Consider the following 14,777-nt stretch of genomic DNA (forward strand, 5'->3'; position numbering starts at 1 on the left):
ACAAAATTAAATCTGTTGGTAGCTTAGTCTCTTGTAGTAATGGAGGCATTCAGCAAAGATTGGAAATTTGTTAAAGATTGAGTCTTCCTTTACAAGGGTAAGCAGTAATGAATATAGCTTCTGGTCACTGAAACAAGACTAAGAGTCTACAGCCGCACTAGCTGCTCTGTGAAGCAGCACAGCGGGACTTAGAGCTAAATGCTAACGTCAGCATGGTAACAAGATCACAGTGGTAATGCTAACATGCTGATGCTTAGCAGGTATAATGTCTGCCATGTTCACTATATTAGCTTGGTGTGTTAGCATGCTAACATTTCCTATTTAGCACTATACATAATTAGTCAATTAGGTTTTCAGGTACTTGAGCATAAACCAAAATATTGGACCAATTACATTGTGACCTGATTATGGTACATGAAAGGTCAGGGGAACATCCAACATCCCAAATTTATCACAAACCGCCGCTTTGTCACACCACTTGGCACCGAATCCACTTAGTTAGGAAAAAACTACATTACGTTTTTACAGTGAAAATTAAACTGAACGTTGTGAAAACGGGACACGAACCAACAGCTGATTGTAACGTGAAAGTGAAACTTAACGTATGGGATACGAACAGCGGTCTCCTGGATGAAAGGCACACTTTCTCTGTGCGTTTACTGTTGCCGCGGATGGGTTTACATTGGAGTTAATGGAAAACCTGGTGCATCTCATACAGGTGCTAAAGGATGTGGCAGTATCACACGCCGACAGCTGTGACAAAGTGTCGGTATTTGACGCCCTGGGAATGGGAACGGGCTGCAAAGTCTGCAGCCTTCATCCTCTGGAGATCGTGAATGTCTGTACAAAAAATGTCATGGCAATCCACGCAACGGTTGTTAAGACATTCATTCATTTTATTCAGTATGAACCAAAGTGGTGTGCCGACATTTCCATCCTTAGAGTCATGCTGCTAGCAATTGAAGGGTTCTCTAGGTTGGCGACAATGGTTATATATATACTGTAATTTGGATCAATTTGGTCCACTTTGAAAACGGTGCACTACCCTCTTCAGGCAACCATTGTTATCCTATAATGTTTGTTGCAATTATGCTATTACTGGTTCGGGAGGATAAGTCAGCATTTCCTTCCAACGAATCAAGAAAATTACTCATATCACTGCCCTCTGTAGCAGCATTCAGCCGGTGTGCCAGACAAAACAACCGTAGGATACCAATGAAGAAGCTGTGAAAAAGAAACCAGAGAGATTCAAGCACACCTCTGGATCCCTCTGTGCCTCCTCTTCATGGTGGGGTGATGACAGGAAAGATAAAAGGGGAAAACAGAGGGATGGGGGGGGATACGGCCTGGCAGCTGGGCTCTTTGTTGCCATGTCTCTCTCAGAGAGATAAAAGCTGGTTGTTTATAGGTCCTGTCTGTGAGCCTTTTACTGAGTGAGGGGAAACCACACTAACCCAGACATGAGGCACAGGTCCAAATGGGGTTTTAAACAGATTGCGTCCAGCTCCCCGACATTTTCAGGGCCCGCCAAGGCTACTTGTTCATTTCAGATTCAAAGTATTTCATGGATGACAGCAACGGCGCTTGTTTTTATAGCTGTACAAAAGTAATTCCAGTCAAAACAAGTTGGTAATGAGAATGACTGTGCTGTCTTTCATCTTGTTGAAAGGGAAGGAGGTTTAATGTGTCAGACACGGACATACTGCAGTTTTACTGGAGCTATTTTGTAGAGCTGGACAGTATTGACAAAATCATATTTCAATTTTGGCTCAGGATCTCAGTATCAATAATGAGGGGTATTTTGGCTCTGATTAATGGTGCTTTCATGTGATGTTTAATCAAAATTAGCTGATGGGTGACATGATCTCAGAAAAAAAAACTATGGTGGCAAAACAGGTGAGGCATCTGCTATCACTCAAGACGGGTACATTCACATCACTACAGCGATAAAGCATGTACAAACTACATGTACCTCAATGTTACAACAATACGAATGCAGACATTGAGAGACTTTAGCCAGAGCCGGTGTGTGTCCACTCTCCCTGAGGCTGACTCTTGACCATATCCAAACCAAGTCTTTGATGTTATAAACTATCAAAAGCTCCATCAAGCATTGACTTCAACTGCATCCTTCGACCGTTTGCCCTCCGCTGAAATAAACCCACACGAACACCTCTGAATGTTACAAAGCAAAGCAAATACTGAATCCTTCTATCCATGTATTTTCTTTAAAAAAACACACACGGCTGAGAGATATCTTGATGTGATCAGAGCTGAAATGGTTAATCAATTAATCGATTAGTCGACTATTTTAATAATTGATTAATTGTTTCAGTCATTTTCCAAACATTCACCGGTTCTTTATCTTTGGGTTTGGGACTGTTGGTCAGACAAAATAAGCAAATTGAAGACATCATCTTTGGCTCGGTGAAATTGTGCATTTTTTCACAATTTCTTGACATTTTGTAAATCAAATGTGCTCAATACGATATCCAGAGCATTAATATAGCAGCAAACAGCTAGGTAAAGATATAGAGGAGTAATGTCTACCTGAGCAGAGAATGAAGTCGCTCTCCCTGTGTGTGTTGTAATCAGAGCTTCTCTGTGCTTTGTTGAAATTAGCCGGGCCACCTGCGCATGCTTTTAGTGCATGTGAGCGTGCATCACTGGCTAGCTCATGGCCAGCACTCTGCGCTGCTCTCATACGGCGGTTACAGCTGATAATGTCGTCCGGACCGAAGGCGCCGTTGCGGAAATGTAGCACCCACCCTCCGGTTCCCCCTCAGGTAAACACTTTTAGCTCTGTCAGCACTGTTGTCCTAGTTTTCACCGTTAGCATCGTTAGCACCGTTAGCAACGTTAGCTGCAAGCCGCCAGCTCAGCCGTCGCCATGTTGAGAGCCGTGTGGAGGGGAATCTTGCATTTAGCACCTTTAAACAATTAATCAGTTAATCCAGAATATAATAAATGGATATAATTCATATAAATATCAATATACTGATATGCAGCTATAGTCTCAACCATTAATATGGTCTTTCCTTTTTTTCATGTATGGAGTGTAAAAAATACGTAAACCTTGCTGACCTTCCCTGTAAAGCGCCGCAAGCACAACGACCTTAACTTCAAGATAATATCTCTGCTTTTATAAACTGACATGACTCACCAGAGGACAACCTTGTGCTGTGTGCAGTGCAGAGTTTGAAGTCCAGGATGATGAAGTTTGGGGGTGACAGGCCACTGACTCCTCCATTGCTCTCCATCGCTGTATAGTCAAAGACAGTCGGTCCCCAGAGAGCCATCACTCTCAAAACTACAGGGCATGGCATGGCTGGCATGGTACAGGCTGCCTACAGCCACCTGAGACCGCCCCCCTATTGAGTGGCTGACAACTTGTAACATTAGCTATTGTGTGGCAGCCAGGCCATCCATCATGCCTCGCACCCTACAGTGGCACTGGTGGTGTGGGACCCGGAGGCAGCAGGACCCATGGAGGGCGTTGAGAACACTCTGTAACTCCGGATGACATCCACCAACCAGTAATTGGATTCAGTGGAACTTGTAATACCTCAGGGAACATGGGTTGTTTTTGCAGTGCAACCCAACTTCCATACATTCATTTCATTTAGTTTATATTTAGCATCATGCACCCTTGTCAGCCACATAGTTAATCTCCATGGTAGAGTGGTGGCAAAGCCTTGCTGCTTCAGTGGGTAATAATAGTGACAGCAGCGCTACCAGACAGACACAGGGTGTACAGTTTCAACTCTGTAATTACAACTGTGTGTGTATCCATCCCTTACTGTATCCACATCACAGATCACAGAGACGTCTCTTCCTTATTATCCCCCACTGCCATCAGCAGGAGGGGGCTTTGCAGTACACTGGTCTGCTCCCTCGAAGAAGATAAGCCCGTAATTACTACGTATGGCGTTAAATCACTTTATTTACTCACCGCACCTCGTTTGACCAAACGGTATTACAGGTCCGGCTGCTGTACGGTGCAAATTGGATTTAAACTAGGCCTGTAACATCATATACTGTAAACATGAGAAGTGAAAGCTGCTGCTGCTGTCTGACCTCTGTAAATGGACTAGAAATTAGGTGGTGTTTGTTTTCCAGGCGAGGATGAGAGAAAGGATGCGATTATCTCAGTCCCAGAGGAACTCCGTTGTGTTTCTGTTCTGAAGAATCTCAAGCTGTAAGCGTATTATATTGAAAACTACTCGAGCAGAAATGCAAATGTTGCTGTTTTGAAGACTTTGTGACATATGGCCACCATCCTGATTTAGATCATTTCAAAATGATTACATCTTGCCAACCAAGCCCTCTCCAGTTAAGTGACACTCTAGTAGTCATCATTGCAACTTAGTGAGAAATGTACTTCAAAGATCACCTTATAAGAAAGAAGATGTTCAAAGCAAACTCGGTGGTACATATTCCAGACTGTACCACAACAACAGAACTGAACCAAATGCAACCAAATTCATCAAAAATCTTCACAGACTTTACACACGAGGGGAATATGTAACGACAGAGACAAACATAAATAACAGAGGAACATATTTTACACATAAAGGTCGGTTTAAAAGGTCATTACTACTCAGCTCATCATGTAGTGTTTTGTGTTGCTTTGTCAAGTCTAAAAAAACATAACCCCATAATGTCACTGGGGTTATCTTGGCTTGGGTTTGGAGACTGCATATTCACAACTAAAAGCCTGTGTTAGAAACTGGGGTCATAGAGTTTGAAAGATATGGACATTTACCAAGCAGTTAAGCTATTAAGTTGCATTATGGGAAATGTAGGACACTATGTTTTTGGAGCTTGATAGTAGAGGTGAATACAAGGAATACAACAGCTTTTAAAGGAACAGTGTGTAACATTTCGAGGGATCTATTGGCAGAAATGGAATATAATATTAATAAGTATGTTTTCTTTAGTGTATAATCACCTGATAATAAGAATCGTTGTGTTTTCGTTAACTTAGAATGAGCCGTTTATTTATACATACGGAGCTGGTCCTCTTCACAGAGCCGGCCGCCGTGTTTCTACAGTAGCCCAGAACAGACAAACCAAACACAGGCTCTAGAGAGGGCCAGTCACGTTTTTGCGCCAGCCACAGTAGTTCTCATACACGCATGCCACACAGAAGAAGTTTCAATTGGTTGCAATCTGCAACCTCACCGCAAGATGACGCCAGGTCCTACACAGCACCTTTAAAGGAACAGTTTTAAATTTTGGGAAATATGCTTATTTGTTCTCTTGCCGATAGTTAGATGAGAGCACGGAGCTAGAGCCTAATTGACAAATCACATCTTGTTACACAAATGTCAAGTTGTGTTTCCACCTGCTTCCAGTCTTGCTAAGCTAAGCAAGCTGCCTAACTGCAGCTCCACACTTATCCCACAGACATGTGGTATCAATCCTCTTGTGTCGGCAGGAAAGCTAATAAGCATACTTCCGAAAATGTTGAACTATAAACATGAATTAGGCAGTTCATTAAATTAATGAAGCGAAACCATCTACAGCACTCTAGGCAGCCATCACACAGTGTTCGTGTTGATGGATAAAATACTGAATGCCACTTTTCTTTTGGCCTTAAAATGAACTGTTAGGGAGCAGAGGATGTCTTTCCTTCCACATTCCCAAGCAACACTGCCCACCCCTCACACGCTCACTGAGGCAGACCAGAAGAAAGGAAGAGAGCGACCGAGAGAGAGGAAGCAGGAGAGACAGAGCTGACTGTACAATAAACTCGGATAAGCCATTGTAAACTAAACCTGGCGTGTGTGTGACAGGGCCGGTGCAGAGGCTTTGTTACATGTGTGTCGATTATCTTTTGATATTTGTCCAGCTTATCGGCCGTCAGACACATAGTGATCGGTCATTCAGTCTCATATAACGCCATTTTCCACTATCTGCTTCTTCCCTGTCTCTGTCATTTATTCCATCAGTCCTTCAGCCAGGGAGGTGTGAACTGATGAGGCTGGTAGCAGGGCAAAAGTTCACCTTTTGTGCTGGTCTCTGGGTGCACTTTTCGTCATTTTTAGCTCTAGGGATGAAAATGTCGCTGGGTCGGTCCACCACTTTTGTCCAGACTGAAATATCTCAACTACTATCAGATGGATTGCTATGAAATTTTGTACAGACATTCATTGTTCCCCAGAGGATGAATCCCATTGATTTTCGGTCATCCCCTGACCTTTCCTCTAGCACCACCATGAGGGTGACATTTGTGGTTCAGAGGGAAATGTCTTGACCAGTGGGCAACCCCCAGGTCTGAAAAGTGAAGCCAATGCTGAAGTGCCTTAAACTTGCATTCTTTCTAATAACCAGCAGGGGGCGACTCCTCTGGTTGCAAAAAGAAGTCTGATTGTATAGAAGTCTATGAGAAAATGACCCTACTTCTCACTTGATTTATTACCTCAGTAAACATTGTAAACACAAGTTTATGGTCTCAATCGCTAGTTTAAAGTCTTCTTCAATACAGCATGATGTTCATTTAGTAAATTATGGTCCCATTTAGAGTCAAATACACCATAAAGAAGGGTATGCTTTAGGGCGTGGCTACCTTTTGATCTACAGGTCGCTACCACGGCGTTGTCCAGTCTGCAAGTTGTCCATGTTTTCGTCTTAGAACTTGAACCCTTTTACAGTGTGATTTCAGTTCATGAAAGTTAATTATAACCTTTTTGATCCCCTTAAAATGTCTCATTCAGTGTTCGGTTGTGCTTAGCTCCACCCTCTCGAATCACTTCTGGCTGCAAAAAAACAAGATGGTGACGGACAAAATGCCGAACTTGAGGCCTCAAAACGTCAGTCCACAAACCAATGGGTGACGTCACGGTGACTATGTCCACTTCTTATATACAGTCTAATGGTCTTGACAACCATTGGATGGATTACCACACAATTTGGACCAGATGTTACCTTCTACTCTCATCAGCCTCAGCTGTGCTGCTTAGCACATGTTAGCATGCTAACATGCTAAACTAAGGTGGTAACAGTAGAAAAAATAGATGAAAACACTGATGATTTTAAACATACTTTATGCATAATTGTTAGAAAGATAAGGATCTCAAATCGCATCTTTGTGAACTTTGTAATACTGCCACACACTTATCTTAACACTTTAATTCTCATGAACATTTGATGAACCTCTCTGATATTTGTTACCAAAGACCTTTGTTCTGACATCAACTCTGTCCAAATAATCAATTTACTTCACTACGACTGCGAATTTTTTTTTTTAATCTAGCATTTTGTTTTTCTTTCACATGAGCTTTACAGCCTCAGAGCTATAGCGCGGCTATAAACTCTCTGAAATTGCCAGACACCCTAAACCAAATGCTGGTTCACTTTGTCACTTCTGGAAGAAACGTGACTAACATCTGGCAGGTGAAATTTACGTTTCAATATAAATGTGAGATATATGAAGCCTGCTGCACAGCAAGGTCGCAGCAGCGTATACAACGAGGCATTTTAGGACACTGGAAGATAAATTTAAAATCCCTTTGCGTTATCAGCCAACTTGAAACAGACTATCTGCAGCTAATGGAGACGGTGATTACCAACAAAGCAAAGGATAGTTCCCAAACTGAAGTCTCCGGGGACGTCTGTTGAGACTTATGAGGCTATGGAGTCTCTCTCTCCCTCTCTCTTGCCTGTGCTATTTCAGAATCAAAGTGCTCATCGTTCATCTATTATTCAATCTGTTTCACTCCACTGTTTCTCTTTCTGTTTTCACATACACCATTTAGCCTCAGCCCACTTGGTGGAGCTGTATTTATTTTTGGAGTCTTCATTTTCTCTCTGCTCGTGACGGAGGAGTCCATCTATCACTGTGTGCGTGGCCCTTTAATGCCGTGTCTCTTAGATGACACGTGCTGTTTTATTGTTCATGTATTTTGTCCATTTGCTCTAGTTCACTTCTTTTAGGGTTGCAACTATGATGATTCATTTAATTATTGAAAAGAAAACTGTAGAAAAAAAAATGCCTGTTGCAATTTCCCAGAGCCCACGGTGTAAAAACCCTAAAAATAACTCAATTAAAATGACATGGCAACTTTTCTCAACTCATGAAAAGTTAAACAGGACGGTGACGGGGCTGATTTAGTTATTTTTAAATAAGCCAGGGAAAGGAAAGTGTTTTTTATAATGTGCTGGCACATGCACTAATAAACTGCTAATGCACCTCTATGAGTTAGAGAGGATATAGTTGATTGCCTGTGCTGAATGCAGACTGTAACCTCTGTGTTCACGTTTAGAGAGGAGGAGTGTGTGTGTGTCAGGAGGAGCCATGATAGAAGATGTTTTTTTTTTGTTGCCCTTGAAGCCAGCCTCTAAGGGGTTTTCAGGAGGCTGTTCTAAACTTAATTTTTCCATGGACAGAAGCTATGTTTCATTACACAGGACTCTAGTTCCCCCTGGTAGGAGGATTTAAATTAAACCTAAAAACCTGGGCTTCAACCCTGGCTTTTGGCTTTACCTTGAATTAATTGGCATCAGCAGCCTGTTCGGGTCGAGGTCACCACAGTCACCACTTAGAGCTAATGAAAGCAAAAAGGGAAACAAAGGAAGCTGGTGGGCAAAAGTGTCAGATCAATGGAGCTTGTTCGGCTTGCTCATTCACCCCTCTCTTTTGTGACGAAGGGAGTTTTGGCATTAAGCCGCAATGGAAGAACACAGAGCCACTATTTAAATTTAGGAAAGTATACTGAGATGTTCACAAAGCGATCGAACGACATGACTAATGCCCCTTGATGTTTTTGTAACTTGCGACCTGAGGTTTGCCCCTTCATGAGTCTCAACACAAGCAGCCTGGTGGCCGCTGCCTGTCATGGATTCCTACTCACACAGCTCTGAAAGGGCATATTTAATGACCTCTCATTATCGTTTCTCTCTGAGGAAATAATTTCCAAACTGTCTCTACATTACTGATTAGGCCTCGGAGGATTCCCCTGATGTCGTTTCTACTTCCTCCCTCTTTCCTTCTAATGCAGCTCCGTCCCTGGAGTTCTCATTTGTATAAGTGCTATTCCACGACCTCGCTGTCCCCAAAGCTTCTCCCCTGGTTCCCTACCAGAGAGCCACCACTCTCCCTCAAAACATGGCTTTTTATGTAACATTGATGTCTTTAACTGTTTGCTTCTCTCTCTCTCCACAGAATGATACCTGGTCAGAGCTGTACTCCTTCGCCGTATTCAAGGCGATGAGCCACATGCTGTGCATTGGTTATGGCCGACAGGCCCCAGAGAGTCTATCAGACATCTGGCTCACCATGCTGAGTATGATTGTAGGAGCTACTTGCTATGCTGTCTTTATTGGCCATGCAACAGCTCTCATCCAGTCCCTGGACTCCTCCAGACGGCAGTATCAGGAAAAGGTAAGGAACTTCATTAAATCACCTTTCTGTCCCATGTTCTCAACGCTTTTTCTGTTTCCTACTAACCACTTAACATCCACTCTTATTTCCCCTAAAAGAATAAGTTTGACATTTTGGGAAATATTTGCTTTTCCAAAATGTCAAACTTTTTCTTTTAGGGGAAATAAGAGTGGATGTTAAGTGGTCAATACAACTCTCATGTCTATACAAGACATGAGAGTTGTATTGATTTCTCAGCAAGAAAAGTAAAAGTAAAGAAAAGTAAATATGAAACTACCATCACCAGCTGGCTAACTTAGCTTAGCAGCAGCACCTTCAAAGCTCTTTAATTAACACGTTATATCTTTGTAGGTTTAATCCGTATAACCAAAGTGTGTGTGCTGAACTATATCTTGGCCAAGACGAAAAACATAAGTGTTTACTATTAAACTGGAAGTGTTGACAGCAGGGCTCCTCCCAGTAGTCGATTAGTCGACTAATCTGTCGTTTTGGTCTTAGTTGACTAAGATTTCTTTAGTTGTTTTTTTATGCTTTTTTCATGCTGAATAACTTATTTAAGAAACTTATGAGCACATCTCTGGTAAACAAAAAAAATTTAGAGTGGTGCTTCTGTTTGATTCTTTATGGAGAAATTCAGTTTTGTCGATTAACAAATCGTTTAGTTGACAAAATCATGTAAATGTTAGTCGACTAAGAATTTCTTTGATCGAGGACAGCCCTAGTTGACAGTGACATGCATGGTTAGCAAATGTTACCAAAAATGAACTCCATATTGTTTTACATTTAGGTCTTTTTGAAAGGTTGCAACAAGAATGAAGTGGATTTTACTACATGTTTAACAAAGCTTGATGAGGGAGAGAGGCTCAGAAAACGAGGACTGACATTATATCTTATTAACGATGACTTGCACAAGCCTAAAAAGATTTATGAACGTATCTTAAGAACTGATGTGTAGTTACAGCCTCATGTTAAAGGATTTTACAGATTGGACATTTTTGAAAACAGGTACAACCAAACGCTGAATAAGACATTTTTAAGCGACCAAAAAGGTTATAATTAACTTTCATGAATTGAAAACACACTGTGGAATAGTTAAAGTTGTAAGACGAAAACACGGACAACTCCCAGACCGGACAACGCCGTGGTAGTGACCTGTCACAAGGTAGCCACGCCCTACAGCATACCCTACTTTATGGTTTATTTGACCCTAAATGGGACCATAATTTACTAAATGAACATCATGCTGTAATGAAGAAGACTTGAAACTAGCAATTGACACCATAAACTTATATTTACAATGTTTACTGAGGTAATAAATCAAGTGAGAAGTAGGCTCATTTTCTCATAGACTTCTATACAATCAGACTTCTTTTTGCAACCAGAGGAGTCGCCCCCTGCTGGCTATTAGAAATAATGCAAGTTTAAGGCACTTCAGCATTGGCTTCACTTTTCAGTTGGATCGGTTTCAACTATGTGTGGCTTCAGGAGTTTTGTGACCCGGCTCAGTGCGATTGAAGAGCTCAATTAAAGTGGTCAATTAAAAAACATTATCTTAGTTATCGAAACAATTGGTACTGCTCATTATTTCTCTCTCTCCTCATGTGTCTTTGTTACCCATCGGCTGCAGCTGGTTGCACATTATTGCTGCTGATTAAATGGAAATGTATCATATTGTAGCCTTATCCATTCATTCATTTAAAATGCAGGATTTGATAACCATGAGTGGAAAAGTTGTAGCTGTATTGTGATGCGGCAGCACAGTGTAGAATCCGGCTACACCACTATCCTTCGGGTTATGACCTTCATCACACGTTACTGTTTAACCACTCGTGTGTTGTCGTTAGATAGTGTTTTTCTTTGCCAATCAGACGTCTTCTGAAACAAGGACGGGGATCAGAGCAGTGCTGCAGCAGTGGCCTGTAGTGGTAACGGCGCAGCCTCTCTGTTTCCAAGCAGAGTCTCACTGGCTAGGGAGCAGGGGGAGTGTTGCTGGCTTTCAGCAGCCAATCAGAGGCTGCGGGTGTGTTCGGCCAGGTAGAGCCACGTCGCCAGGGGCTGGGCGTATGTGTGTGTGTGTGTGGGGGCTGATGTGGGAGAGAGAGAACGAGACATAGAGTGTGTGTGTGTGTGTGTGCGTGTGTGTGTGTGTGAGATATGATGTCCCCTTGGGCAGCAGTAGAATTGATGAGGCAGCAGACCTGTGTGTCCTGCCAATGTCATCCTGAAGGTGACGTAAGCAACCATGGCTGCCGATCTCTCTCTCACTTCCTGATCACTCACTCACTGGCTCTCACTCTACCTGCACTCTGTATCATCTGTTATGCGTCTTTAACCATCCCCTCTTTACATTATCTCATCCCCTCTTTTCTTCCCCATCCGCCTTTTAAATATCGCCATCTGATTTCCTGCCGTGTCTCCCATCTGCTTCTTATCTTTATCCCTCTTGATCTGAATTCTCTGTCTTCCTCTCCTCCCCTCTCTCCATCCTCTCTGGTGGTGGTGTCCTTGAGAGGTGCAGTGCTACTGCTAACTGTCTGCTACAGGGAGCAAAGCGAGGGGGGGAGGGGAAACCTGTGGGAGACGGTAGGGCCTTGTTGTCGACACAGGTCCTGGTGCACTGCGAGATATTAAACACCGTCTGTTTTCACATCGTTTGGAGTGCTTTTGTCTGCGTTTTGTCTGGTTATCTTTGTTTGGAACTCCCCATAGGGTGGCTGGACGCTTGGGTATAAATCATTTCCAATAAATGCTTTAGAAGACAACGATTCAGCAAGTTGAGTGCTTCCTGTTGCTCCTGTTCTTTACGGTGTGTATCCTGGATGATGGGAGTTAAAAGGATAGAGTGAAATCCATTGTGTTTTATCTGCGAGGATAGGTTTCTTCCACAGTGGGGGGGTCACATAACCTGTCCAAGAAAACAAAAACACAAACAAGAAAAAGACTGTTACTCTGCCTTCTTTTCCTGTTGCTGATGGTTGATGGTTTTCACCTTAGTTTTAAATATCCAGTTAAATTTGCACCACCAGCAGTAGCGTGTTCTGTAAGTAAGAGCTGTGATGAGTTGTATAAGTGTGTATAATCCTCAAACAGCCTGTATTTGTATTCAGTTTAAGGATAAATTGATAATTATGTGCTCTGTGCGTATTCACTCATATTTAGACATTTAATGCATCCTCATCACATCCCAGAATATATGGGTTTTTTTCTGCTGAGGGCAGGAAAGTACATTTCCCCCAAAACCACTTTTCTGACCAGTTGTCACATTTTCTCTTTTTTTTCCTGCTGCAAAGTTTTTTTTCTGCTGCTCTGTGAGGATTAGTATTTGAGCTGAAGTCGAGTTTATTTAAAAAAAGAAAAGGAAAAAAATAGCAGAAAAGTGCCAGCCATGCCAGTGAGAATGACGCCGATGCTGCTGGGTGAATTCGCCACGCCTCCGGATAGGACTGTGAGTGACATTTGTGTCATTTGGAGAGTGTTAGCAAAACAAGTCTGCTGGCAGTCTGTTACAGCCCCAGTGAGGCTCCAGCTAGCATTGTGTGGAGGTTTCCATTTCAGCCCCGGCAGTAATGTCACACTCACAATGCATGCTGGTTAAATTTAGGCAGAATCTGGCTTAGTGGCTTTGGTGCAGAGACCCATGAGTTATTTATACATAGTGTACTCTGACACACAGCAGAGGGGGCACATAGACCTACAATAGATAGAAGCAGTCTCACTTGTGCCACCTTTAATGCACCTTTGAAAACAATGCAAATGATGTGTTTCTGGTGATCGCAGCTCTTGGAAATTTGCATGTCAGAATTAATGTTTGTTGATATCTGACCTTTCAAACCCGCATGTTTGGCCAGTAGAAAGAAACGCTTCTTTTTTGGTGCATTATATTCTGTGATTTTGACTTTGTGATTCTGACATTACCCTGTTTTATGTAATCCGGTGTGAGGTCACTAGAAAATGCAGCATTAAAAGGCCCTTCACACTCCATGGTGCAGACACACACACACAGGTGTTTTCACTTATTTTGCCTGATTAGGCTTTGTCTCATGCTGCATTCAGGCACTGCCGGCATAATAAGAAGAACTTGATAACCTCCCATTATTCAGACCTGAGTGCTCACATTCCAAGACACCGCTACTTAATTAGTGATCCAGATACAAACTGTGAATAGCTCCTCTTAAATCAGCTGAATCCAATATATTAGTGTTTATAACAATAAAAAAACATTGACTGTCCAGCTCACTTTGAAAGGAAGTCCTTGGTATAGATTGGCAGTCTGGAAAACATCCGAGACACTCTGATTGTGAAATAAAAATCCTTTTTATTAAGAAACATTTTCCTTCATTTTAGTGTTTATATTGGATTTTATTTCGATGCAACACCCAGGGATGGTGGTTTTGCAGGGCAGCTGTTTTGCGTGCAGTCACATGACACTTCTGTAGCTCTTTTTCACCAAGTGGGAGATATCGTCACTGTCAGAAATTCAGGAAATATCTCCAACTCGGAGGCTGACGTTAGTGGATTTTCAGACTCCAGAAGGCTACATGCAATTATGGTGTAACAGTATGACGTGAATGAGCATGAGAACTGTGTGGGCACTGTGATTAACTGAAATCTCTCTGACCTTTGTATTATGGTGCCTTCAAATGAAACTCCTGAGCTCGTGTTTACAACATGGGAAGTCGTGTACACGATGCTTCAAGTGGTTAAGAAAACCGCTGCTAAGCAACGCCAATATTAACGTTACTGACGGTGTCTAGAAGCCACAGAGGTTAACAATTTAGCAAGATAGCGAGTGGATAACATAATGCAGTAAATGCAAAGGCATAATGACAAAGGAAAAAGATTAGGCCGTTGGTAATATCAACATTTTCCTCAGACATATTTTAAAATTACGAAGAAAAATATACGACAAAAATTACATTATATTAACTTATTATGCACCCAAAAATGAACTTCCACGGGCTCCACCATTTTCCGACAACGTCAACAAACACGTCACAACTCGTGAACTCAGAGTTTCATATGGACTCAGACTCAGGAGTCCATATGAAACTCAGACGTTCATATGGACTTTTCTCGTGAACACGGTAAACACGACCCCATTTGAAGGCACCATTAGTTTTGTTGTATCTGTTTGGGTGGAAGAGGATGAACCTGTAATTCTTCTTGGTTCATGAAGTTTGGTGTAATAAATCAGAATAAGTTAAAAGACCTGTGTAGGTGTGCAGGGCCTTTAAATCCTCTGAACACCCACACAGGTGTTTTCAGTTATTCTGGCTGATTAGACCTCTGCTCAGGTTGAAGGTGGGCCGGAGCTTTGATGGCAATTTATTTGGTCACAAATCTTCATCTACCAATAAGAATGATAAAGGTGTAATTTGTTCTGCCGTTACAG

At 42.2% G+C, this 14,777-nt stretch overlaps 1 protein-coding gene across 3 annotated transcripts in view; it reads left to right on the forward strand.

Moving 5' to 3' along the window:
- Positions 1–14,777, forward strand: part of LOC119498355 (potassium/sodium hyperpolarization-activated cyclic nucleotide-gated channel 2-like) — a 42,357-nt gene that overhangs the window by 10,123 nt on the left and 17,457 nt on the right. For all 3 annotated transcript variants that reach the window (XM_037787172.1, XM_037787171.1, XM_037787170.1), the window contains one exon: positions 9,167–9,385. In XM_037787172.1, the coding sequence (XP_037643100.1) occupies positions 9,167–9,385 (219 nt within the window). The remainder of the gene's footprint in view (positions 1–9,166; positions 9,386–14,777) is intronic.

Source organism: Sebastes umbrosus, chromosome 12 (assembly GCF_015220745.1).
Source record: "Sebastes umbrosus isolate fSebUmb1 chromosome 12, fSebUmb1.pri, whole genome shotgun sequence".
Taxonomy (NCBI): Eukaryota; Metazoa; Chordata; class Actinopteri; order Perciformes; family Sebastidae; genus Sebastes; species Sebastes umbrosus.